Source organism: Ochotona curzoniae, unplaced genomic scaffold (genome assembly GCF_017591425.1).
Source record: "Ochotona curzoniae isolate NIBS_2020 unplaced genomic scaffold, NIBS_Ocur_1.0 contig_2321, whole genome shotgun sequence".
NCBI classification, from domain to species: Eukaryota; Metazoa; Chordata; class Mammalia; order Lagomorpha; family Ochotonidae; genus Ochotona; species Ochotona curzoniae.
This window is the reverse complement of record NW_024465421.1, coordinates 14986062-15013928: the sequence shown is the minus strand read 5'-3', so window position 1 is coordinate 15013928 and position 27867 is coordinate 14986062. Positions and strand designations below refer to the sequence as shown.

The following is a 27867-nucleotide window of genomic DNA, read 5'->3' as shown; positions in this document are numbered from 1 at the left end:
AGGCCCCTCCCTTGACTGCACTGCCTTGATTTGAACCTGCTCCAGGGGACACCGCCATGGTGCAGGGTGCTGGGAGCAACTACACCAAAGTTAACTACAGAACAGATGGCACAGTAGACATGGCTAAGCCGTACCCAAACGCAGGACCATGAGGAATGAAGATCCTGCCCAAGCTGGCACTTGAATCACATCACATGGGTTCATGGTCAAGGTCAACAGCTCATTTACTGGACCATCTTGTGTGGCTTCTGTTTTTCCATCTGTAAAGTGGACATGGTCATTGAACCTAACTCAAGGAGCTGACAATGCATCTCATTTTGAACAGCGTGTGGCGCATGCTCAGCACTCGATCAGCATAAGCTGTTATATCAGCATCACTAGGATGACTAAGACTGAGAGTGGCACACTGGTCTCAATCTTACAGAATATAGGGATTCACTCGTCACTGCTTCCTCCTCCTGCAGCCACAGCAGACACGGCTAGCTGATGACAGAACTTGAAGTTCTCAACAATCCCAAACCTGTGTTGACAGATGCTAACACCCACGGGAACAAGCGTGGCAGTGGACCCGCCCCCAGATGAAAAAAAGCTCTGGCTATGAACGTGAGTGCAGTGGCCTGGTGACTGCTGCTGTCTTTTCTGATTAGAGTCACACATGTTTAGCGAGGAAACTTTAGAAAATAGAGTTTCAGGAGACACCTGGAGCCACGATACTGCTCGCTCACCAATATGTAAGAGGTAAAGCGTGAAAGATGAGCCGAGGGACACAGGTAAAGTCACACAGCTGCACCTGTTCCAGCGTTTGTTCATTCTTCAATCTGAATCACATAAAAGAACTGCCAGACTACAGCCTTAGCGACCGTGGACCTATGTTCCAATTCCTCTTCTGTCCCTTAGCTGAGGGGTCGGGGGGAGGTGGAGGTGGGGAGGGCACAAAAATAGAAACAGAATCTTATTTCTTCATCTGTAGGAAGAATCTGCATACTGACACCCACTGCATCGTGCTCATGGGAGGGTCAGATACGTGGGGTTTGGAAAGCACTGGGCAGGGCCTATGGGCTCCTGGGAACAATACGAGCTTCCCTGAATAATTCCCTCCCCTCTGCTGGATCTATGACCATGCTGGCAGGAGAGGTGCTGATGGTTTCAAGCAAAGTAGGTGTGTTTCAGGGCCAGGGGAGTCAGGACCACAAAGCAGTTTTAAAGCAATGGTGGCTGGGAGAAGGCAGCCGAGTTCCAAGACTCTATCAGGGGCTTCGCCCGTGGTTTCAACTTCTTCAAGTCTTGCCTTCCTTGGAATTTTTTTTTTTTTTAATATCCAGTACTCCAAGGAGCAACAGCAAGAATAGATAATGAGTAAGATTAAGTTTCCCTCAGGAAATGCTCAGCCACAGTGAGTGCCAGATAATGGCTAAGGATATAGATAGGATCATATCCAAAGGACGATAAAGATCCAGCTCTTGGCAATAACCCTCCATACGCAACCCAAGCGAGCTGCTGCGAACCGAAGTATTTCAACTCCTAGTGCTTTCTGCACTCCCGTTCTGCAAGGACTGACTGCAGGTGTCAACTGGCCCCAAGGATGCCGAGATATTCACTCAACCCTTACCCTGGCTGTGCCTGGGAGGGCGTTTCAGCACCTGTAACCTTTGAACTGGCAGGTGGAGTAGGGCAGAGACTGTCTCCTCTCTGAACACTGGGCCAGCTGGCTTCCCTCGCCTTTGCCCTCCTAGTGGAACCTGGATGGAGAGCCTGTTTTCAGCCCAGTACCCACACGTCAGTTCCCCTGGGTCTCGGTCCTGACTGTAGTTCTAGGAATTCCTCAGTCTCCCCAGTGGAGTGAGCCAATCCTCATCTTATAAAAGATGCATCTATGTATCATATGTCTCCTTAACACTCCACATCCGTGGGCTATGCATCCACCAACCAAAGGTCAAAAATACCCAGAAAAAAAAAACCATCTATCGTGCACATGTCCAGCTTGTCATTATCCCCTACAGGACAGCAAGTGATGAACTATGTGCATCGTGCCAGGTATCACAAGGCAGCCAGAGATGATTTACAGCCTACAAGAGGATGCACGTGGGTCCTGTGCAAGGAACATGCTACTTTGTTACAGTCCATTGGAGCATGTGCAGAAAACTACTGCAGGGAGTCCTTGAACCAGAGATAATTACACATACACACACACACCTGGAACCAGGGACAATCTCTCACACACACACACACACACCCTTTGTGGGTTCCACTTCTGCAGCGAATCCTGTTCATAAGTTGTTGAGGTAAAAGTAGAGCTCAGAACTGGAGGCAAGGCAGAATTAAACACCCATGTACTTCACCTTCTCTGCCCATGAACACATGCTGTAGGATCGTCAGCTGCTGCAGGCTGCCGGGACCTCCCTGCTAGACCCTGGGGGTCCCAAGGCTCTGGATTCCTCTGCTTTGAGGAGGTACCAGGGGCTACCCCACAAGGAATGCTGAGAAGAATGGCAGAGCATCCTCCCATTAGCCTTAGCGCCTCTCTTCCCACGTTTGTGGTGCATCCAGCTCTCTGAGGAGGGGAGAAAATGAGGCCCCACCAGATTGCCCGATCCTTTAGGAAAGTGGGGACCACAACTGCAGTTACTCACAGGGACAGGAATTAAAACAGCGATCTTTTATAGTATTCATATACTTGTTATATTCACATATAGTAGTAAATGTGCATCTCACAGCATCATTCTGCTTTGCTTCCTGCTTTCTACCCAGAATTGGAAATATCACACGGGCAGGGGACCCCTTACCTGAGGTGCGTGGGACCAGAATTTGCTTTGGGTTTCTGATTTTTAGAGATTCTGGAAAGTGTGCATAACATAATGAGATATCTGGGGGAAGGTAACATTTGATTCTACGGATCATTTCTGGCTTGTAGTAAGTGCTCAATAAATATTTGCTGAAATAAATTCTGGCTGAAGGAACAAGTAGATGTGTTGAGCTGTGTTCCTAGACCCTAGCAAAGTACCTAGCAAAGGGTTAGGCATTCAGCAAATATCCCTGAATTAAAAACTAGTTACCTACACCTCCAAAGAAACAGGGTTATGACCGCCACATAACAGGTCCTCAACAGACAGCTATCTAACAAATATGGATTGAAGGAATGAATGAGTGCATGGCAAGAGTTCATGCGTAAATGGCCACTGATACGGGCCCAGACCCTGGCTGATGTGTCCAGCACACAGTAGGTCCTTAATAAGCACCTGCTGGACTAAATGTGTAGGTAATGCATTTCAGAGCCCCACACATTGCTTGGGTACAAGGTTGGATCAATGAACCTCAACTGAATGCCATCTGTTCATAGGGCAAGAGGTAACTGTACAAAGTGGGTTGGCTGGAAGCCACTCCTCTGTTTTAGAGGTAGCCAGTGAGGAGAGCTGGGAGCCCTTGCTAACAACTGCCTGCACATCTGCCGGCAGTGGCCCCAGGTTCACAAGGGACTGTGTGGAGGGGACAGCCATCACCAGTCAGCCCCGGGCGTTTTCAGGGACTCCCAATGCTGGTTCATCAAGTCCCAGCATGGAGCTTGTGAACAGCAGAGGGTACTAATTAGTGCACACTCCCCCTCCCCTGCGATGCTGGGGTCTATTGTCTGAATACTGAACCCAGCAGATACAAGCTGTTTCCACTTTGTTTATCCATCTCCCTTTGGAATCTCCAGGAGGAAACACAAATGCTTGCTCTTAGGGGCACAGCTCAGCACTGGTGTTGATTTTTTAACAGGATGAAGTAGGGAAAGTTAGGATAACAAGAAAGAACCAGTTCTCGCGCTGGACACGTAGGCTCAGGCCATGAGGAGAAGTCCTGGATTCAAGTGAGCAACCATGGAGCTGAGAGACCTGCACAAGGTCTTCAGGGTTGGAAGCGAGAGAGCAAGGTACTCAGGGAAACCTGCTGTTCAGTAGAGAGACCCATGGACAGTTGTACAAGTTGGGCACTGCCCTCAGCTAAGAGGGAATCTAGCCAATGAACGAATCATCAAGTCACTCCCTACAGTCGGGATGGGGACCTTCTTTCTCTCTGCGCACACACACACACACAGAGCCCCACACACACAGAGCCCCACACACACACCCAGACACACCCAGACACACACACACACACACACACACACACACACACACACACACACACACACACACACACACACACACACACCCCCAGCTCACAGTGTCTGCCAGCCCAGGCTGAAAATTCACAAGGAAAACAGAGGCCCCTTCTTCCTCTCCCATCCAGAAATGTTCTCGGTTCTCTCACCTTGATCCCTGCTTCCTTCAATCACCATCACTGTTCTGATGGCAACACAGGCTTGTGTTGCCACAGACGCCAGTAAGCAGTCCCCTCCCCAACACACACAAACAGCTGAGAAGGAAAACAGAGTGCTAGAGAAATCCAACATCTATGGGCACCTGACTATGGACTGTGGGACCCCTGGAAGCAGTCTGTTTAAAACATGGGGTCACAGAAACCATGGGGAAGGGAGAGGGAGAGTGAGACACAGCAGAAGCGCTGGGAGAGACAAGACGGTCCCGGGAGATCGGGCTCATAGGCATCACTAAACCTACGAGTTCACAGACACACCAGAAAGACATCTTCAGCTCTGGTCCCTGAGGGCCCCACAAAGATACACACCTGCTGCATATGGGATGTCTGGCCACCAGGCTCCCTGGGCCGAGCATCTGGGCCTCAGATCTCACCTACAAGGAGGCCTTCGTCCCCTCTGTCTCCCTGTCGTGTGCAGTGAAGTCCCCGCGGAAGGCAGGAATGGGAAGGGACAGGCCTTGGAACACAGTGCCTCTTCGAGTCTATCGCCGAGTTCAGCCTGATCCTGTGCCTCTGTGTCTGCTCCAGTTCCAAGACACCTCTCTCGGCTCACCACTTAGCCAAGAATCCACACACACGACTCTCCACGCACGCCCCCTAGACTTGCATTTCTGCCAGCAAACCTCTGTTTCCTTTGGTTTATTTTGCCATCTATTTATTTGAAAGCAGAGAATGATAGTATCTTCTGCCTGCTGGTTCAGTGCTCAAATGCCTACAACAGCTGGGGCTAGGCCAGATGGAAGCCATGAGCCTGGAACTCCACCCAGGTTTCTCACATGGGTGGCAGAGATGCAGGTATCCCAAGCAAAATTTTAACCACCATACCAAATACCTGCCTCATGTTTATTTAGAACAATTGCAGTCTTCTGATACTCCTGTCTAGTATGGCTCAGAGTCGGGCATATCACAATCCTTGAGCTACATTTGGCTCATGCCTGCTGATTTTTTTTATAATTAATTTTTAGTTCGAAGGCAGATAGAGAAAAAGAGAGACAAAGAGGGAAACATTTTCTATCTACTGGTTCACTTCTCAAATGGTTGTACTGGTCTGAGCTGAGCCAATCTGAAGCCAGGAGCCAGAAGCCTGCACCTGGTCTATCTTGTGGGCACAAATACTTGGGGGATCCTCTGCTGCTTTCCCATGCCACAAGCAGGGAGCCCAATCAAAGTGGAGCAACCTGGACATGAACCGGCACCTACATGGGTTGCTGGTGCTTGAAGGTGGAGGATTAGCCCCTTGAGCCATAGCAGTCTCCACACCCTGTTTTTGTATAAATAACAATATACTAGGACACAGACGCATCCACACAGGTCCAGAGCTGCGTACCTTCAACGGGGACCATACCCTCTGTCCCTTCCAAGAGAAAAAATGTTAACTTCTGCTCTAAAGCATTTGTTTACGAATTTACTAAGACAATGCACTGATTCCTTAAAATCTTTACTTTTGTTTACTTGAAAAGGATTACAAAGACAGAGAAGGAGAAACATGTTCCATCAGCTGGTTGATTCCTCAGATGTCTCTGACAGCCAAAGCTAGACTGGGTCAAAACCTGGCACTCAATCCAGGTGTTTTATTAGGTGGCAGGAAGCCAGTTTATTCACATGCTGCCTCCAAGGGGGCGCGCTCGCAGTAAGCTGGGCTGGAAGGGGAGGCAGAGAGCCCTCCCTGGCAGTGGGATGGGAGTGCTGCAAGTGGCATTTAACCCACCGTGCCACTGGGTCCACCCTGAAGTGATTTTGCTTCCCTATCTGCCTCCACCCTCTCGAATGCTAACTCCACGAGGCAGGAGCCTCTGCTTTTCTCACGGATACTGCAGTGGTTGAGAATGCTTTACACCCACTCACACTGCTGTTCACATGTGACTCTCTCTGTGGTGATGTTGCCAGGCGGTGAGCTGTTTGAGAGATCATGAGGACCGCAGAGCCAGGCAAAGACCCACAGCGTTCCCGCGAGGATGGGTATTCCCTGTGCAGGTGCAGATTCCTCAGCTCACACACGTGCCTTCGAAAATGGCCATGTTTCCTTCCAGTTCTGCAGCAGGTCAGGCAGAGGTGGTAGGAAGCAGCTTCATGGTCTACATCCTCAGGTGTCCCTTCCCAAGAAGCAGGGAGCTGCTCTGACTTGGGCATGGCCCCGAAGGGTCATAAACCCAGAAGCAAGGCCACTCACCCTTCTCTCCCATTTCCCAGGAGCAGCCAAGGCCATCTCTAACTCCAGGGTGGGCTGCAGCCACATCCTGAGTGCCCCCTGGGCTGAAGCTGAGAAAGGGGTGCACCCAGAGGCGTCCACTCCTGAGGAAAGCCTGCAGATTGGAATCTCCCTGCACAATTTTCACAACTCAGTTAGTGCCAATCAATTATTCACGACCTCACTTCACCACAAACTCAGAGACTGTCACTGTTTAGCAAGATAATTTCTGGACTCTGCCCAAACAGCCCCACTTGTAACCACCAGGCAGCCAGCTCTTTGCTTCTCCCATTCCCCAGAGACCTCCAAAACCCACCAACCCCTGGTCACTTCATCAATGCAATAGGGAGGTCCCCTGGGTCCCCGGGATCTAGGAGGGGCCTCACTGCCTGGGACCGTTCCCAGCCGCGGGTGACTCACTTGGGGTTGTGGAGAGAACGTCTGACCTCACTTGAATCCAACTGGAAAATAGAGCGCAAGCATTCCAGATCCTCTGCCAGGCTCTAGGACGAACCCTGCATCACTGCCTGGCACGCGAGGAGCTCCAAAACATACTGTGTTCTTCAAGACCATCTGACGTGGGAGGGTTTCCCAGACCTGCAATTGCTCTGCCGTTGCCATGAGCGAAGACACTTGCACGGGCCAGGGGTTCCTATGTTCAGACCACCTTCAGCATTTTCTTCCAACAACCCAGAGGCTGTTGCAGGCACATGTTCCCTAGCCGCTAGAAAGGAGGCAAGAGCAGCTTACCCTGACCAGCGCCTGTACTGCAGCTCCTCACTGTTTTTTTAAGATTTAATTTTATTGGAAAATCAGATACACAGAGAGGAAGAGAGACAGAGAGGAAGATCCTCCGATCGTTGATTCATTCCCTGAGCGGCTGAAGCTACGCTGATCCAAAGCCAGGAACCAGAAGCCTCTTTCAGGTCTTCCACACAGGTGCAGGGTCCCAAGGCCCTGGACCATCTTGACTGCTTTCCCAGGAGACAAGCAGAGATCAGGATGGGAAGCAGGGCCACCGGGATTAGAACCCATGCCCATATGGGAATCCTGGAGCAGGCAAGGCGAGGACCCTGGCCACTAGGCTACCACGCCAGGCCCCACTATATGGTTCTTAATGAGTGCTAGGCACTGTGCTAAACAAACTAAGTACATGAGCTTGCTTACTTTTTCCAGGAACCACCTCAATAAGGACCATCATCCTCCCCATTTGACAGATGAGGAAGTTGAAGCATAGACACATTGCCTAACTTACCTGAAGTCTCACAGTTGGGAAAGCAGCCGACTCAGGTAAGTGCAAGGCAGCCCAGGACCAGAGTACCTTCAAGCACATTCATTCCGCTGCACTGGGTGCCTCCAGGAATATGTGAGAAAGGGCATCAAACGGGCACATCACATCCCTCCCTCCCCTGGAAGCTTCTGTGGCTGGCCTGTGCCAGCCCTGTGCTATGTCCTGCAGCAAGGAGCCAGCTGGGCCTGCCCTGGCTTCTGGAAAGGCTCTAACCACAGCCATTCACTTCTCCTTCACCTAGGCCAGGGCAAGCTCACCACCATCACCATAAAGCACAGCGAAGGAGGGCAGGAAGGCCAGGGTAGGGCCAGCAGTTCCAGTTCCCCCTGGCCCAGCCTATGGAGAAAATGCAGCTCAAGAGAAGAACATGGGCCCTATGCCAGCCTGAGTAAGAAAGCAGATCCATCCCACCAAGCTGCACAACCCAGGGGAGCCACTTCCCCTCTCTGTGCCACACTTCCCTTGTCCACAAAAGAGTGACCACAACAACGCTCACATCATGGAGGTTGGAGGTATTGAGCATTAAACATTCAACACAGCATTTCATCAACAATATCTGCTAGTATTGTTACCATTGAATTATGATTGTCTAGCCTCATCAGGTACTAGGAATACGGACTGAATCTGGATTTGTTACCCAAATGGTGGAGAGCCGATAAGCGCCTATGAAGCAAGACACAATTCCAGGTTCTAGAAAGTCGTGGCTTCACTCCCCTACATGCCCACAGCAGCTAGAAGACAGGAGTCAGGAACCCTATCTGGGCTTCCCATGTGGGTGGCACAGGCCCAAGCGCTTGTGCCATTATGTGCTGCCTCCCAGGTTCAACAGCAGGGAACAGAACAGAAAGCAGAGCTAAGGTTGATTCCAACGCACATGTTGCACAAGGCAACTTAACCCACCGCACCTGAACACCTGTCCCCAAAACATGTCATTTTAAAGCCAGCCTCCACAGCTTTTGCTTTTAGGACATTTTCAGATGTGATCCTTAGGGTGATTGACAAAGGAAACTAAAACATTTACTAGACACCTACTAAGTGCCTGTCGCTCGTGTCCTGGCACTGCGGATACCTTGATGGGCTCAAGGTCAGCTAGGTTGGCAATGGAGGAGTCCCACGAGGAGGTCTTACAAAGATGTACTAGCAGGAAAGGGCCTTATTCCCTACACTACAGACAAGCACACACATGGAGGCAGGGGAAAGGATCCGAGTGACCCGGCTGACTGTAGGTCACAGCGAGAAGGCTTGTACAACCAGAGCCTGAGTAACCACGCAAAGCCTCCTGATCTGGACTCTGAAATCCTCTGGGCAATTCTAAACACCAGTTTGTGAATTTATTTGTGAGATGCAGAGAGAATGACAAGAGCTCCTTTTCACAGATTCACTCCCCTGAACACCTGGTAGGACCTGGATTCTTGGGAACCCAACCTAAGTCTCAGGAATCAATTGCCCGAGTCACCCCTGCTGCCTGCCAGGGTCTGCGTACTCAGCAGAGTGCAGCCAGGAACTAGAGAAAGAGATCAAGCCCCGGAACTCTGAGATGTGACACAAGCATCTTAAGCACTAGACAAACTAATGGTGTATTCTCCCGGGTCCCTTTTAAAGATGGGAAGACAGAGACACAGGAAGTAGCCCAAAACCACACCAACATTATTGGATTCCAAGTGCCCTGCCTCTCTGAAGCCCAAATCTCTGCCCTGCTGTGTAGAGTGGGTGACACCAGGGCTGGGCACAGGGTGCAGCAGTTCATATGCCGTGGCGATGAACACACTCCCCACCAGGGTGCCTGGGCCCCAGCCCCGACTCTCCACTCGGCTTCCAGCATAAGGCCTGTATATAGAAGGTGCTTGCTAAGATGTGTTGGAGAAGGACTAAACACCTTTAAAAGTCGTGGGTGAATCTATAAAGTGATTTCCTTGGGTAAACATAACACACAGCAGACTAGCCGAGAGCATATCACAGCCCAGCTGAAGTCCACCGAGCTCCCATTTCTGCTGAGGGCAGCTCTGCATTTACCAAGAGAAACCTCCTGCCTATCACCCAAGACCCAACTTCAGGTGCCCAGCTCAACTCAGTTCAACCCAGTCCGTAACTTGTGGCATGCTCACAGACTCTAATCCAAACCTTTTTTTGCATCGTTGGGTCTTCAGAGGGTCTCATGAAGACGTGACAAGCTTCTGACCTGAGTCATGAATTTCTGCTTTTATTCATGTATGTGTCTTCTTTTCTTGATGAATTTGTTTTTTCCAAAAATAAAAATTAGATTCTTGGTCACTTTAATCTTCCATGTTTAATGTCAAAAGCTAAAGCCCCTTTAAAATAGGCTATCCATGAAGTGTTAGCTTTATCTTAGATTTTGATACGAGGCAATTTTATTTTCATTAACCAAATACTCTGGAATATCAAATTTGATTTCCTTAAGAGTTATTCAGAAGGACTCTGTTTCTATTTCTATGTGTATTACCTTTTAGAGGTTAATTTTAATATATCTTCTCGTTCTATGAATAAAGCCTGGAAGACTGATACTTTTCAAACGTATAAAGTTTCTTTTGAGACCAGGCTAATTCCCACTTTAATTAGGGCATCTCAGACTATTCAGGAGGTAGTCTTCAAAAGAAAATAGCTGGGGTTCAGTGGGTTAAGCCACCCCTTGGGATACAGACATCCCATATGGGATTGCCTCTTGGAGTGTGAGCTGCAGTCACAGTGGCCCAACCTCCCGTCCCGTCTCTTACTACGGCACCTGGGAAGGCAGCAGATGGTGGCTCAGGAGCATGTTTCTGCCACCCATGTGGCAAACCTACCAAGAGTTTCTGACTCCAGGTTTCACGCTGGCCCAGACCTGGCCATTGTGGCCATTGGCGCATGAACCAGTGAATGGAAAAACTCACTCCCTTCCTCTGTACCTGGTACCCTGCATTTCAGATAAATAAGTATTTTTAGAACACAAAGAAGAAAAAGAGCCCTCTCTCCCCAATAAGTATGCACAACTTTGGAAAGAGTCCCAGTAAATACTTCCATTTCCAAAGTTTAATCTTTTGAAAGTAAATATCCCAGCAAACAAAGCAGACCAGCCACCCAGTTTTAAGCCAGGTTGTAAAGGAACAAAAACATCACAATGGAAGGGTTCCGCTTCTCAGACCCACGATTTCCACACCCAGGAATCCTAACCATCCTGGCATGGCAGGTCTGCAGCCCCATTTTAAAGATTGGAATGGAGGCTGCCAGGGGCTGAGTCAGATACAACAAAGCTTTAGCTGAGGTTGTGATTCAAGTCCACTTGTCACTGCAGCAGGAAATTCAAACTTCCCCCCAAAGACACTCCACATGAGGCAGCAGCCAAAAGTCATCTCTACTGATGGCATTGCACAAGGCAGAACCAGGAGACAGGTCCCGGAGGCAGTCAGGACTTGACTCCCAGGGAAAGGAGCTGGATAAAAAGGGAGCCAATGCAACTCTCTGGCAAGCCCCGGGAAAAATATGAAGTTGTTTTTGTTTTTTTTTTCCTAGCCAGTGCCAAGTGAATCTGAAAGACGGATGGATCCTAGGAAACCCTGATGTTCTCCCAACCCTGTCAGTGCCCGGGACCGCAGACACAAGACAACAAAAGGAAAATGACCACTATTCAGACCCTGGCACAGGCTCCTCCTGCACAGCTAAGCGATGCTGACAATGCACACGGAGGCAGCGCCTGTGGGGGTAAGCGGAGCGTGCGGATGCTGGGGCTGTGTGCGACATGTGCAATCCCCAAAGAGACATTTCAGCAGTGCTTCCAATGCCACTGTAGGCTAGAGATCTCATTGAACATGCAGGGCTCGGCTCGTCGGCGTGCCAGCCAGTAAACCAGGCCGGCCAGAGATAAAGGCAGGTCAGTCAAAGAGGAAAGTGACATGGAGAAAAGAAAATGCCTAATTCTGCCAGACCCTGTCTTGCTGGAGAAATGATAAGAGTCTTTTGGACAATATGGCTTCGGGAGGAGAAATTAAATAATGGCACAGCTCCCAAAAGCAATGAAAGCAGTTAACATCAGGCGTGGCCCCAACACCCTTGAAGGAACTTGTGATGGAAGAACAGCAGGCGATTAAAAAATTTTAGTTTCACGGGTTCTGCATTTTGCAAGAGTAATTATGAAAGTGAGCCTTGTTACAGGGTTTCAACACAGGGAGGGGTCTCCCAGCTTTCCTCCCTGGTACACACTGCAAGACATTCAAATTAAAATTTTAAGAAATGGGGTGGGCGTTCAGTGCAACGGTTAGGATGCCGCTGGAGACATCCAGATGCCCTGAGTGCCTGGGCTGTAGTTCTGACTCCGCTTCCAGTCGAGCCTCCTGCTGAAAACGATTTATTTATTCTTATTGGAAAGGCAGATTTGCAGAGAGAAGAAGAGGTGGAGAGAAAGATCTTATGTCTTCTGGTTCACTCCCCAAATGCCTGCAGTGGCTGAAGCTGAACCAATGCAAAACCAAGAGCTCTTGCAGGTCTCCCATGTGGGTGCAGGGTCCCAAGGCACTGGGCCAACCTATGCTGCTTTCCCAGGCCATAAGCAGTGAGCTAGGTGAGAAGGAACAGCCAGAACTAGAACCAGTGCCCAATAAGGAATGCCAGCACTGCAAGGAGGAGTATTAACCAGTTGCACTACTGTGCCAGCATCACCAATAGATTGTCTTTGAAGTCAATGTAAAAATAGAAAGAAAAGGTAAGTTTATTTTGAAAAAATAATAACTGTCTAGAAAAAAAAAACAGCAACAGCTAAATCAATTCCGCTCCTATGTTTATAGCCACCCATGAGAGAAATGTGCATATGTTCAACAAAAGGCACGCACAAGAACATCCTTAGCAGCACCATTTGTAAGAGAATTTCCCAAATGCCCACAACAAGGTGGACATTCACACTGTACACTAGTCCACAGCGAAACATACAGTGAAGCAAACGAGCAATTACAACTCCAGGAAAACAATGTCCACACAAGGTCAGCAGGCCTTTCTTTAATGGGCCTGAGGCTAAACAGTCTATGCTCCAGGGGCCAGGCTACCTGTGTCACAGCTGCCCGACCATGCAGGGAGAGCACAAAAGCAGTCACAGCTGATCCGTGGAAGGGCAGACACTGCTTTGTGACCATAAGCCTGTATTTAGCGACACATATTTGAATGCCATTTCATGTCTAGTCACGAAACAGTCTTCCTATTTTATTGCCCAACCATTCAAAAAGGTGAAATCTGTTGTTGGTTCACAGGCCACATGCAAACGGCCCACAGCTGTGGTTAGCTAACCTGACAGAGATGATGCACACACACAGGATGGGAGGTGCAGCAAGCCACACAGAGAATACAGACCACAAGGACTCCAGAAGGAGGGCAAAGGCAGCACGGGGCTCAAGGTTAAAACACAGGGATGCTGGGGCCAGTGAGGTAGCACCGCACACTGATTCTCTGCCTGTGTACCAGCATCCCATATGGACACCAGTTCAGGTTTTGGCTGCTTCACTTCGAATCCAGATCCCTGCTTGTGGCCTGGGAAAGCAGCAGAGGATGGCCCAGAGCCTTAGAATCTTGCACCCATGTGGGACACAGAAGCTCCTGTCTCCTAGATTCAGATCTGCTCAGCTTTGGCCATTGCAGCCATTTGGGGAGTGAACCAGTAAATGGAGGATCTTTCTTTCCATCTGTCCTTCACTGTATAAATCTGCCTTTCCAATAAAAATAAACAAATCTTTTAAAAACTAAGACTTTTTTTTTACTATGGCTAGGGATTAGCTGATGCTAGAATATTTCAGAAATATTTACTTACCAAAGTTTTGTTTTGTTTATTGAAAAGTACAGTGGCAGACAGAAGTGGAAAGAGGGGAGAGAGAGAGAATGAATCTCCCATGTTCTGGCTTACTAGCCAATTCCTGTAACAGCCAGGACTTGACCAGACCAAATCCAGGAGCCAGGAGCTCCACACAGGTGCCTCACATGTGCAGCAGGGAGCCAAGCTTTGGGCCATGCTTGGCTGCCTCTCAGAACCATTTGAGCATTTGCGGGGAGCTGGACTGGAAGCAGAGGTGGGACTTCACCCAGATGCTAAGATCAGGGAGGTGGACATTCCCAGGGGCAGCTCAGCCTCAGGGACCCAAAGAATACTGAATCACAAAAGGGAAGATTGAAGTGGCTTTCCTCTGATTGTAACTGCACCTGCTTCCAGGGGTAGGCGCTGTGCCCTACTCCCCAGGGGCTCCTCCCACGGAAATCTGCCAACAACTCCTTGTGCACAGGCAGTGGGTCAGCAAGGGGTGGTCTTGCACAGGCGAGGGCAGCCCTGGCCTCCTTGTGATTTCCAGGGGAGATGCAATTAATTATTTTTTCTCACAGTCAGCAGCTGAGTCTCACTGAAATCCGTGCCTGTAATTATCGCTGTAATTATTATTTTAATACAAATCAGCAACTTCCCAAAATATTACACTCTCCATGTTGCCTCTCCTTTGCAGGACTGGCTGTGGGAGAGTGCTATTCCCTCCCTCAACCCAACCACCACCACTCAGAGTGCATAACGGTGGGAACCAGTAAGGCTACCTCCAGCCATCAGCTGTCACCTTCACAAGTGTCGGGGTCTACGGTCATTTGCATGGCCATCCTCCTGTCAAGACCTTCTCCATTTTACATCATGGTTTGACTTGGGGAGACTCACTTGCTACTGGGCTTCTGTGGTTCCACCCGTGCAGTGGGCAAATAGTGCCAACCTTCTGGCCGGACCATTCTAAAGAACATACAAGGGTTTCTTCTGCCTCTACTTCCTGAGCAACACATGTGGTAAATTTGTTTATTGCTAAGTTTATTTACTTATTTGAAAGGTAGAATGAGAGAAAAAGAGAACTACCATCTGCTGATGTTCTTTTGCAAATGCCTACAACATCCAGGACTGGTCCAGACCAAACCTTTGAGTCAGGAACTCCATCTGGGCCTCCCATGGTGGGTGGCAGGGGCCCACGTACATGAGCCATCCCCTGCTGCCTCTGCCCTCTGTCAGGTGCACACTGGCAGGAAGCTGGATTGGAAGCAGAGGCAGAATTAGCATGCAGGTGCTCCAAAAAGGGGTGAGGATGCCCCAATATCCGACACATGAGCTCCCAAGTCAGCCTGCCAAGTTGGCATTCCAAGGCAGCTCCTTGCTCTATTCCTCCGCTCCCTCCCCCTCATCCGTTCATGGGAATCAGACCAGCGGTCACTTCCTCAGACTGTGCAAACCTCCACAAAGGATGATGCATGACAGGTGACAGCAACTGTTCTTCACAATCCTACTGCAAGAGCTGTAGATGGGCAGCACAGCAGCAGGCCGGCAGGCGATGCAAATTGGCAGAGTGGATGGGGCAGGGAGTGGGGCCAGGGGAGGGAACCCAGGATAAACTGGAAGGTAGGGTTCCACAGGGACGGGCAGATGTGTTTCCACCCAACCCCAAATCATTCCCTCTTTGAGAATGAATTTTCCACTTCCGAAAGCATTCCAATTTAGGTTCTGATTTGAAATCACTGATTTTGTCTACTGATTAAAATCTTCATTTAAAAAAAATTTTTTTTTAACTAAAAAATAAGGCAATGGGAAGGAAGGCAAGACCTCCCCTCCCCAATCTGCCATTATTCTCTCTGTAAGCTCGAACTAAACACGGAGTGGCAAGTTTTCTTCCAGCTTACAGATTCCCCATCAGTACCTCTCGCTCCCCATTTTGTTCTTCAATATTTTATTTTATTTAATTGAAAGGCAGAATAAGAGAGGCAGGGTGTGGGGGGGGGGTAGAGAGAGAGACATCTCCCATCTGCTGGTTCCAACTCCAAAACTGGCAGCAATGCCCAGGACTGGACCAATCCCATACCAGGAGCCTGGGCTCCATCCAGAACTCCCAAGCACTTGGACCATCCTCTGATGCTTCCCCAGGCACATCGGCAGGGAGCTGGACTGGAAGTGGAGCAGAATATGAACCAGCATGCATAGGGGAGGCTGGTGTCAGGAGAGCAGTTTAATCCACAGCATGATAATGTCAACACCCCTGTCCCAGCCCATTTTGTCGGAGAGCAAGACTCATCCATTCACTCCAATTAAGAATTCATTTCCACCAAGTATTGCTATGTGGTCGCTTTTTCTTTATACCTACAAGAATGGCAAAGCAACAGTCAGTCTCTCTGTCCCTGGAAGGGTTAATTATCTAACCCTCCCCCAACTGAAAATCCCCCTCTGCCTCTCCTTTGGCAGGTGACTCCACCCCACACCCCCAGACACCTTGGGTCCTGGCTCTGCCTTCCCCTCCACTTCTAACCAAGCGGAAATGGGATGTCCCGAAGCAAAGACTGTTCCTCAGTAGGACAGAGAGCAAAAAGTAGGCAGAGAGGGTGTCCTCTGTACAGAATTCTCCCTCAAAGCTTCACAAGGACCAGCAAACAGGGTTCCCTGCGTCTTTTTTTCCAGCCACCTCTTCTGGGTTGGAGATAAAAGAAACAGCCAAGGAGACAATGAACAGGCTTTTATTTCAAAGAGAACATCTGCAAAGTGTGGGCCTCCATTAAAAAATCAACAACAACAAAAAGCAGCCACAAGCTTGGGGGATGGGAATGACTTCCTCCCATCACATCTCTAATTAATAGAGCCCCATTCTGCAAGGAAAGGAGCAGAAATGGGAAGAGGATAACTTTCACACACCCCCAAAGAAAGGATGCTTAATGAGGTAGCTGCTGCATTTCTTGGTCTATGTAATCTGTGGTTTTGATCCTATCCTTGAATAATGCAGACAGTAACCCTCCAGCACCCACAATATTTGTTTGTTTTATGAGCGTGATTCTGTTGGCACGCTCAGACTCTGGTAGGGTTATCATGCTGTCCTTGGGCTCTCAGCTTTTATGACTTCTTCCCGTCAGCTCATTACAAAATGATAAGTTGTCTCCACTGCCCTTTTCAATTGCTGTTAACACTGTAGCATGGTTCTGTCACCCTGTTTCTAAACAGGAGAGTCCTGGTGCAGGCTTAAGTTAATGTAATCATTATTGGGCCATTTGAGGACTCATTCATCATGACTCGTTTCAAGTCTACAACCTGGGGGACTGGAGCACCAACAGGCAACGGCAAGCAGATGCACAGTGGTGAGTCCAGAAGATGCAGCAGAAGGGCTTGGACCTAAATCAGAGCAGACAAGCTGAGGATATCCAACAGGGCAATCTCTTTCCCCAACTGCAAAAGTAATGCAGACAGCCTCCAAATGCACCATCCAGACAGACTCAGACACAGTTCCTCCAAGAGCATCCTTCCACCTACACTTCACAGCCAAAGTAGCCCAGTGGCTGCGCAGGGAAGGAAAACATCTTTCAAGCACTCAAGCCAACATGTATCCAACTTTAGCCATTGTAGCACACCCTTGACTCTCAACAACCAACTCAACTATGATCCTAGGATTAGGACGCGGTGCACTTATGCATTCTGAGCTTGTTAGTCAACTTCTTTTTACTTAAACACCATTTTAGTCACATGCTAAGCAATAAGAGCCTTGGAGTTGTCATTTTGATTGATTGGCGATATTTGTATATTTTCCCCTAATACACATTTAAAGAAATAGACAGCTACTAGCCAATCCGTCAAATGTTCACTGAAGCAGCAGAAGCGAGGCGGATCTGGGATACTGTTGATACACTGAGATTTCTTGTTTGTGAGGTTTTTTTCAAGTATGCATTTGAAAAGCAGAGTTACAGAAAAAGAGAGGGAGTGAGATCTTCTATCTGCTGGTTCGCTCCCCAAATGGCTGCAACAGCAAGGGCCAGGATGAAGCCAGAACCCAGGAGCCAGGAGCTTCTGCCACTTCGTCACATGAGTGGCAACACCTGAGGCATCTTCCACTGCTTTTGAATTGGAAGCAGAGCAGCCAGGACTTAAACAGGTGCCCAAATGGGGGAAGCTATGTCCTAGGGAGCTGCTTAACTTGCTGCACCACAGCACCAGCCCTGTTGCTCTGTTTCTTGATGGAGGTGTGGGTTCCTTGGCTGTGTTTGGTTCACAAAAATTCATCAAGCTGTATGTTTCAAGTCAAAGATATAGCAAATTTTGTTCCACAGAAGCAGTCCAAAGAACAGATGCAAAACTGCACTCTGGATGGAGGGGAATCACAGCTCTGTCTCAGACGCCATGACAGTAAAGCAGGCTTGCCCGTGAAGCACCTGCAATCACTGGCAGTCATGACCCCATCTGCAACATAGCTGGGACGTGCACAGTGGCTCTGGATGCGCCCTGACCTCCATGTGAAACCAATCCTCACCCCAAAGCCAGTCCACACGGTAAGTACAACAAGCCCAAAATAATTCAAAAAGAAAGGAAAGACACCTCCACTCACCCACAGCCCCTCCTTGTGTCTCAGCCCCCCAACTGTTACCATCACTGCACGTGTGCCCATCTGACTTGTGGGGTTTTTCTGGTTGTTTTGGGGCTCTCCTGCCCCACTCCACAAGCCACATGAGGTCAGTGTATCTGTCCTTCTCTTGATGCACAGTGGACCCTGGACTAAGCTCTGCTAAGCCCAGGAGCGGGTGAGAAACCTCAACTGGATATCAAGCATTCCTTCTGCTCTGTGCCCAGGGGGTGACAAGAGGGGGGGACTAGATGAGGGGTCTGAACACGCCCACATTCTTGTGATCCTGAGCTTCAAAGCTTTCTCACCTGCTTCTCAAGTTTAATCTGCACAAGTTGGGGGAGGGAAGTGGGTTATTGGCATCTGGTAAGCACCACAAAGACACAGAGAGTCACACATCCCTGGTAGCAACAGACCAAGCCAAGGTGCTCTGGACAGCCCCACCCTCCCACCTGCCCCCTGGCATCTGACCACGCCCACAGGGAGCACAGAAAGGGGAAGGCAGGTGATTCAGATGACCCTGTCACCACAAAGGGGAAACCAAACTGCATGATTCTATTTCCATCCATGCATGCATCCACAAAGGCCTGACCGTGGCAAGCATTTGCGTATGCTGGGTATCCACCACCAGCCCGGGAGGGGAGGTCACCTCCGTAGTGCCCAGTGAGCAGTCAGTCTAGGCACAGAAACACTAAGAATGAGCCAAGGGGGTTGGAGCGGTGGCGGGGGTGGGGAGAGGAGAGGATAACGCACACCATTCTTCCCAGCTCTTTGCTGGCAAGGCAGAGTTCTTCCAAATGGGCCCCCAACTCGACAGTCAGAAAAGCCCCTCCCGCAGCACAGGTGGAAAAAGGAGCTTAGGGGCTGTGGGAGCTCCTGTCAGCCTGGAGGGTCTGGGGCATAACCAACCTCAGCTTGGGACTGAACAGGAACGAGCCTGCTCTGGGGCCTTTTCTAAGAATTCCAACACCCACACAGCCTAGGGGAACATCCTTTCCGATTCAGTGCCCATTATTCTAGCACAGCAAAGCACACCTAGCCAGGGGCCATGCATCTGAGAAAGCTTCCTGCCAACCGCTACCTTGGTGCAGTTCCATACTGGCTGTGGGCCAGGCTTCGCCTGGTCACCACCCCCATCCTACTCCCGCACACTCCATGAGGGCATTGAGTCCCTCCCTGAAGGGAAAGGACTGTCACACAGAGCCAGTATCGGCCCTGTCCACATTCTAAACAGCCTGGGACTTGCCCCCAGCTCGGATCTCACCACCTCTCCCTTTGATTATCTGTACGATTCCTTTGAAGTCCACACACACCCTGGATCAGATGAGTGGGCCAACCTGGGTCTCAAGGCTGGCAGAACACCTGCCTGGGTATTCCTCACTCCCATTTCCCTAGGCACTTTCTTCTTATGTCCAAAAGGTCACCTGGGCAAAGGCAATCAGCAGAGATGGGCCACATCTCTCTGTGGATAGGCCATTGCTCAGCAGCAGCCCTACCCCCTGCCTATGAAGAGTGGTCCTCTTGGAAGCCAGGGATCTTATCTGTTATGCTCACTGAGACAGCCCCAGTGCTGGACACACTTGCTAGTGTGCTCTTGTAGTTGGGGTGCAGGATGGAAGGATGGATGCATGCACACATGGGATGCACAGATGGACGGATAGGTAGATGGCTGGACACCTAATTGGAAAGGCAACTGGGATGAATGGGCAGATAAATGCAAAGATGGTTGGATAGAGAGATGCGTGAAGAGACCAGAGGGAGAGCTGGAGAGAGACAAGGACTTCGTCTGTACTGGGCAGAGACTAACAACAGCTTTAGAAATCACCACCCAATTCCCAATCTGGCCAACTTCTCAGCTAAGTAAATTTCATTGAATTTCTTGCCTTATTTTTCAAAATTACTTCTACTCACCAAAACAGAGATGAGAAAAATGGCCCTTCACTTGCAAGGATGTGCAAGGAGTCGATGGGATGACATCTTTGTAGCAGTGCACAGCAGCCAGCACCGGGTAGACACCTGATAACTTCCTGCTTGTCCACCTTTTCCGTAGTCAGTTACACTGCTGGGGCATCTTTGAAGCAATCTCCCTGCTCCACTGACAGGAATCCCTCAAGTTTAAACCAGACCCAATGTGCACAGTGGCCAAGGATCAAAGCCTAGAGTTCTTGGGAGGAGAAACCAAGGCTTATTTCCACATTATCTCATTAGCACCCAGGAGCCTATCAGCCTGGATTAGATGCCCAGATAAGCCAGCGGGTACCCAGCTGGGACAAGCCTTGAGAGGGAACAAGTCCATTTCACTGTCCTCAGGGAACCCTCTATGGGGGAGATCTTCACATTCCCCCAGAATGTCTTGAAAATAGGCTCCACCCTTACCCTCATCCAGCTGGGTGCCTAGACTTCCAGGGACACTGTTGGTCAGGGTTAAGGGAACAGCCCTCCTCTCCAGCACATTTCTGTAAGCACTATGGCTTCCAATGTGGGAGGAGCCAAGCTAACCACAAGGATCACAGGGGCATAACCCGATGAGTATCTGTGGGCAAACGGGCAGTTCCTGCTACAGGCGGGAAGAAGTGTCCTCCCAGCAATGGAGACAACATGCTGGTAGACACAGCTTCTGCTGCTGAGCCCATGCTGCCTGCCCACCTCCCCATCCAGGCTCTCCGGGCTGCTCTGGAGGCAGCCACAGGGCAGGTTAACTGAGTGAGCAGAGCAGCAAAAAGTCTGCTCCATGAGCCAAAAGGCCCTTCCTGCCCTGACTCAACAGAGCTGAATTCGAGATGTCTCCTCCCTGACAAATTGGCAGATCAAGTTCAATTATTTCCTGGTACACATGCTGCAGAGTTTACAACAGGGCAATGCCTTCTTTCCCAGGACTGTTAATTCCCGTCTTGGGATGAGGAGACGCAGGCCAGAGGATGAGCAAGTCTAGAGGTCTGAGGTACAAGGGCTTTACACGATGACGCTGTAGCGCCTGAGGAGTTCTACCCAAAGAAGGTTTTTAGAGGCTCTCACCAGCTGCAAAAGAATCACTAGGAAAGACGATATGTGAGTCTGCTCGACTGGGGTAACCTTTTCGTTTCTCTATGTTTCAAAGCATCATGCTGCACACCTGAAATCTATGCTGTGGTTTGAAAAAGAAAACACATCCCACCCCTGGAGCTCATTCAAGTGCTGTGTGCCTCCCCACAGGCCCTGTCAACCTGTCAACCAGGCCTCACAAGACCCTGGTACAAGGGAGGATGCAGAGGAGAGCTGTCGAGTATCTAGGAGGGGCTGCCTGGGCAGGATCCCCGGCTGACCTGCAACCATGGACATTGGGAATGCTGCTGAAGCATTCTCCCACCCCCACCTTAGGGCCAAAGAGGTCACATTAGTTAACAGAATTTGGTTCTACTGAACACCACAACTTTTGGCTGCTGTACCAGTACATGGTTTCAAGGATTAAATGAGCTAATGCATGTGTGAGTGTGTGTGTGTGTGTGTGTGTGTGTGTGTGTGTGTGTGTGTGTGTGTGTGTGTGCGTGTGCACACGCCTCAAGGGTCAAAAACAGTGCCTAATGCAATATAAGTGTTGGAGAGGCCTTTTTATGGCTTTTGGGGTCCTTCTGTTTGCTTGTTGACTTAGGAGTAGGGTGACGGCCAGCTAGATATGCACTCCTCTCCTGGAGTAGGCACACGCGTGGGAATCAGTGAAAAGAAGTGAGGGAAACAGTAAGGAAAGAGTTTGGCAATGATACAGCCGTACCAGAGTGTTGCCAAGACCCCCAGTGAGCAGGAGCTCCGAGTCGGGGCTGTCCCTGGGGAAGGGGCAGCTCTGGGTTTAGAGCCCACTGCTACTAGCCCCGGGCTGCATGATCTTTCTGAGCTTCTCCTCTCTGAGCCTTGGCTTCCTCATCCTTGCAATGGGAGCAGCACAGCGGCCCACAGTGTCGGGAGGGGTCAGAGCTGGTGAGGTCATGTCTGCGAAGGTCCCCAGCTCCTCTGCCCCGTCACCTACAATGCCAAAGCAAACAGTTCCCAGCCAGGCTGCTTTCCCTTCAACATTGTCATAGTCAGGTCCCTCTTAAGTTCCTTTTTCTTTTTTTTTAAGTAAACATTTAGTAATATAATGTATGCAAAACACCAAAATGATCCCTTGGCGTACAGTCGGCACTCCACCACACTCCGTCCTGCCCCAGGGCTGGCACACAGAGCTGGATGTGTTTTGCTCTCTTGGATTTCACTCAAGCCCTACTTTGTGTGGGAAAATGAATAACTGCAAAAAAAAATTGCTTATTTTCAAACATACCAAGAATTTCTTTTTAAGAACAGCTCATATTAGCGTCTTTATTGTGTCCCAGGCCCAAACTGGTTCCCTTTTGCATGACTGTATTTCATTCTTACACAGTTCAATGGGGGAGTCCAGCCACGGAGGAGCAAAGACAAAGTGAACTGTGGTCAGGGCTATGGAGGCTGGGACAGACCAAAGCTGGGATTGGAACCCAGGTTCGTCACAGGTGGGTACCAAACAAAGCCCTCTTTGCATTTGTGTATATTTCCCGTGACTTTTTCTCCTGTCCCAACACCCCCCCACACACATGACTTGGAGTTTTGCTGCAGTTAGGTTTGTATTTTGTTTTTAATTTTTTTTTTAAAGTTTTCCAAAGTACATTCTCATTGAGTCTGGTAGCTGGGAATGTGGGATAAGAATGGGATTACACAAGAGCAAGGAGGAAGGGACAGCAGAAGGAACAAGTCCTAAGGCAGCATCAGCCAAAAGCGGGAAGAGCAGTGACCCCAGGCCCATGCAGGCCAACAGGAACGCATTCCACTCTTTGGGCACAGAAATGTTAAATCAGATATGCACGAGGCTGGCATGGTGGCACAGACAGCTAAGCAGCTGCCTGAAGCACCAGCATCCCGTAGCACAGCACGAGTGCAAGTCCCAGTTGCCCTGCCTCCCCTCCAGCTCCCTGCTAACACACCTAGGAAGACAGGGGAGGGCAGCCAGTGCCACCCACAGGGGAGACCCAGGTGGAGTTTCATGGCCAGGCTTCTACCTGGCCAGGCCTGGCTGCGGGGCCATTTGGGGAGTGAACCAATGGATGGACGCTATCACACTTTGACTCTCTCTCTCCCCGTCTTTCTGCATATCACTTTTCCTCTTACAAAAACAACATCAATCTGTAAGAATAACAACAAAGAAGATAGTAAAATACAGAGGTTGTGGTTTCCTCCCCTCCCGTCCCATCATAAGCATCTCTGGGCAGGGAGGCCGACTCTTACTGCAGAGAGGTTTGGAACGAGACCTTTGCTTTCTGGGATACGCACACACTGGGACACAATGATTCCTCAACTCACTAGATTTTCATTTTCTATATAGACCGTAAGCTAAAACTATAAGCACCAGTGAGTAACAACTTGGGCCTCAGTCAGTTTCCCATTTAAAAAATAACAAGCATTTTACCACCCAATCTGCTGAAAAGTTTAAAAAAAAAAATTCTGATACAATGGAGAGAATGCCTAAAATGTAAAGAACTAGAAGGTACAGAAAATATATCTATGTCCATATAAGTCTATATACATACTTGCATCTATATTTATGTACAAATAACATCTAGCTTTATTTATATATTTTATTTAACATTATATGTCAACCAGTATATGGCTAACAGATTGCAACATTAGTGGGAAGATACATATTGTTCCACAATATGTTTTTCTATGTACAAAGCATAACGAAACAAAACTTCCGTGAGTGTGAAAAAAAAAAAAATCAATAAAATACCCTCTGTTCTCTCTCTGGTCTCAAAACATTTGGATTCAAAGGACAGCCACGCCTCCAAGACGGTTAGAACAAGAGGGGTCTGGATGCAGAAGACCAACCTTTCGGAGTCACTGCCAAGGTATGGCAAATCCAAGTTATCTGAGCAATGTGAAGCATGAGAAATTTCTGTGGAAAAACCAACATTTCAAAGAGGCCAGACAGTACAGAAACGGCATTCTACTTCCACTTGTGCGTGGAGTAGGGAAGGAGGCCCCCTCAAAAAATAAATAAATAAATAAATACATACATAAATAAAAAGCGCTTTCTTAAAGGAAACTTACTGAGCAACAGTTTACCTAGGGGCATACAATGCAAAGTCTTCAAGAGAACGAAAATAAACATGTGTTGTCTAAACACAAAGACCTCTCCTTTGCTGTCTCCAAAAATTTGCAGGCTGATCTTTTTGACAGTTTCCCCTCAATTTTTTCCTCTCCCCCTCTCTAGAGGAGCCTGCCTATTTCATCAAGTCTGAGATGACAGCAAAAATCCACAGCTTACTGGAGACCGAGCGAAGGAGTCAGAGGCTCAGCCGCACAACTCAGGCGCAAGCCACCGCAGGGATGCTCAGACGGAAGAGCCTTGCAGGAGCGAGAAGAAAAGGCAGCTTGGAAATCCCCGATGGATGATAAACCCGTGTGGCTGCCATGCTCCTACCCTCTGACTCTGCCTGCTTGAGCAACTGGGTGTTTTCTTCTTAGCTTCTTAATACAAAACACAATCAGGGCTTTGCACGGAGTGGCAGCTCTCCCCACAGAGAGAGGGCACAGATGAGGAGCCGTGGGACAGCAGGCATAAGGGAGCAGCAAGGTCAGTACAGGCAGAGCTCCCGCCACTGCTGCCGCCAGACACTCGGGTGACACGCCCACCCCAGGCCACCACAGATCTCCCCTTGCACCCTACCCCACCCCTGCCTGCTACGGAGCACTGCGATGAGACATCGTGTCTCAAACATGTGGCTCACCAGCTCCTACAAGAGCCATCTGGAAAATCACAGGGAGGTTTTTCTTTCATGTCCCACGCCCGAATCTCCCTCCAGAACATCACGCCAGCAGCCACGCGTGTTGCCAGGGCCTCTGCGGCTTCTGAGACATCCACTCCTCTCCTTGCCTGCAACCCCAGCTCCAGCTACGCTGGACTTTGGGAACAGCCTGCCCCCTTCTGGTCTCCTTGAGCTCCTTGGAAGGGCAGGGGCTGGGTGGGCACAGTGGGAGGGAGGAGGGCAGACCCCCAGGATGGGGGCACAGCCAGTAGGTATGTGCTATGATTGCCAGGCCACTGGCATGGATATATGGGAGGGGACAGAGGCGAGAGAGATGCAAAGAAAACCCAAATCCAGGTGCAGGGCAGGAAAAAAAAAAAAACAGGAAGGGAAAAGGACAGAAAACAGAGCAAAATGACTTAGATGTTTGAGTCGGAAGGTGAAGAAGACATTGAGATGCTGGAAGAGGTGGGTGGGAGGATGGCAAAGTAAAAGCAGAAGCCTCAGAAAAAGCAAAGCACCTCCAGAACTGGACCAGAATTCCATGAGGAACCAGCACGGATCATGGCAAACACCCTCCTCCAGGGCTCTCTGGGATGGGGCAGAGAACAAGGCACTGAGGCTAAAACAGAACTGGGGATGGATACTGCACAGGCGGAGGGGCCCGAGAGGACCAGCCAGTCCACACCCCTTCCTTCTCTTCATTTGCTTCAACAGGTGGTCTGCTCACTCCAGAGGGGACCCAGTAAACCTCTTCTGCCTTCCAAGCCCACCCCATGTCTTTGCACACAGAGCCAGCAACACCTGCTGCCGAGTCCCCCTCCTACCCTGCCTCCCTGCAGGGTTCTGAGTCCTGAAAGAATCTGTGATTGCCTTGCTGTTGCCAGCACACATCATGACCCACTCTGGGAGTTTAAACACCTTTGGAATTCAGAATACCCTTCCCCGTTCATGGGAGGGATGGGGCCAGGGGGCGTACGAGACCCTGGGAATGTCCTGGGCTCTCCCTGCTACCCACAGAGTGACATGAGATGCCATCACATCTTGCCCCCAACCCCCAGGGCTGGCTCCGACCACTGGCACAGAGAGGCGCACGCTGGCACAGAGGGTCACACAAACTCCGGAGAAAGTTGAGCAGCGCAGGGATGTGTCACGCTGTGCACAAAGGTGGTCTCTGGTGAGACTCCCAACGTGGCACACGGCAGGGCCACGTGCCCAGTCCCTAAGGAAGCGGATGTCTCTCCCTTTCTCTCTCTCTCTCTCAAACATACAGACACCACCCCTTGTCTGCTCTCCTTCACACACTCAGCAAATCCCTGCAGGCAGCCAAGTGGCAATGCTACAGACACATACATAACACACATCAGTCATGTCTGGAGACGGTGGCTCCCACCCACCCAATGGGGGGTGCAGTGGAGTCCCCGGACCCCACTCAGGGACTCCAACCCTCTGCCCTGTCTCAGGTGGAGATGGATAAGAATGACATCCCAGAAGCAGCTGGGGGACATTAAGGAAGGCAAAGCAGCTTCCCACCCAGACACCCGGAGGGCCCCAGTCAGTCTGCGCCAGACAGCTTTATAAACTGTTTGTTCACAGCCTAGGAGGGCGGTGTGGACGGACCCACACCGGGCAGAGAAAGGGAACCGGAGCCCGGGCTCCCACCAGGGAGGTGCTCAAGTCAGAAAGAGAGAGCACAAGGTTAGAGACCGAGAACGGGCAGACTGAAGGCTCAGACCACCACAGAGGGGACACAGGGTACACAAGGTAAGCCTGGGCACCCTCGACGGAGTCTCCATTGGGGCGCACCCACGCAGGCCAGAGAGAGCAAGGGGCTTTGCTGTCCGCACTGGACTCGGCCAGGACCTGCAGCTGCGGGAGCCACCCCTGAGCAGCTGCTGAGGATCAAGGCGTGATGCACGCACCAGGCAAGGGGAGAGTGGCATCAGCGGGTCCCCACACTAGACGCAGTTCTGGGGTCCGGGCACCGGCAAAAGCAAAAGGAACAGGAACCCCTGCCGGCTCCGGTAACCCCCAGGACGCCTCCTCAGGAGAGAACTTCCCCAGACCTTCCTAGGGAGCAGTCCTCAGACTGCAGGGGGGCACACAGAGTCCCGTATCCTAGTACCAGGGTTCAAGGACTGCGGTCGACCTCGGCTTCCCTCCCAGCCTCCCAGCCAGACGCCAGCCCATAGGGGATCTTACCAGCTCCCGAGCGGGCAGTGCCCCTCGGCGGGCCGACTGCTGCGCCCGCGGATCTCCGGGGCCGCCTCCCCGCACCCGTGCCGGGAGCCCCCGTCCTCCTTCACTGCCGCCTCCTCCTCGGGCTGCAGCCAGCTCCGCGGGCAGGTCCCGGCGCTCCCGGCGCGGAGCCGGGGCTGGGGCCGGCTGCTCGGCGGCGCCGCCGACCGCTGCGCCCGCGCGGCGCTCGCCGGCCCCGGAGTCGAGGCTGCTGAAATTCCACACGACCAGCGTCTGCAGCAGCAGCACGGTGAGCGCCGCGAGCAGCGCCGAGTGAGAACGCCGGGCCAACCTCCGGGCGCACGGCGCCGCCACCATCTTCAGAGCGCGGCGGGCGAGCGGGGCGCGGGGACCCCGGCGCGCTCCGGGCCGCCCCCGCGCTGCCCGCGCTGCCCGCGCTGCCCACGGCCGCCGGCTGCCACTCGGGCTCCCGCTCGGGCCGCCGCCGCCGCCTCGGCTCGCCGCGCTCTTCCTCCTCCTCCTCCTCTGCCGCCGCCGCCGCCTCCACCGCCGCGGCGCGGAGTTTTCAGACGGGCAGGGACCCGGACGTCACCAGGAGGAGGGGAAGGCGGGGAGGCGGGAGCGGGAGGCCGCGGAGGGGGTGGCTGGCGGGCGCGCGCGCGCCAGAGGTGGGGTACCCGGGCGCGCGGT

The 27867-nt window shown here is 50.9% G+C and overlaps 1 protein-coding gene across 1 annotated transcript in view; it reads right to left on the bottom strand.

Moving 5' to 3' along the window:
* The window catches only part of XYLT1 (xylosyltransferase 1), a 257904-nt gene extending 230276 nt beyond the window's left edge, over nt 1-27628 (bottom strand). The window contains exon 1 of the mRNA XM_040973266.1: nt 27181-27628. Within this exon, the coding sequence (XP_040829200.1) occupies nt 27181-27534 (354 nt within the window). The 5' untranslated portion in view covers nt 27535-27628. The remainder of the gene's footprint in view (nt 1-27180) is intronic.
* Between the last annotated feature and the right edge of the window lie 239 nt (nt 27629-27867).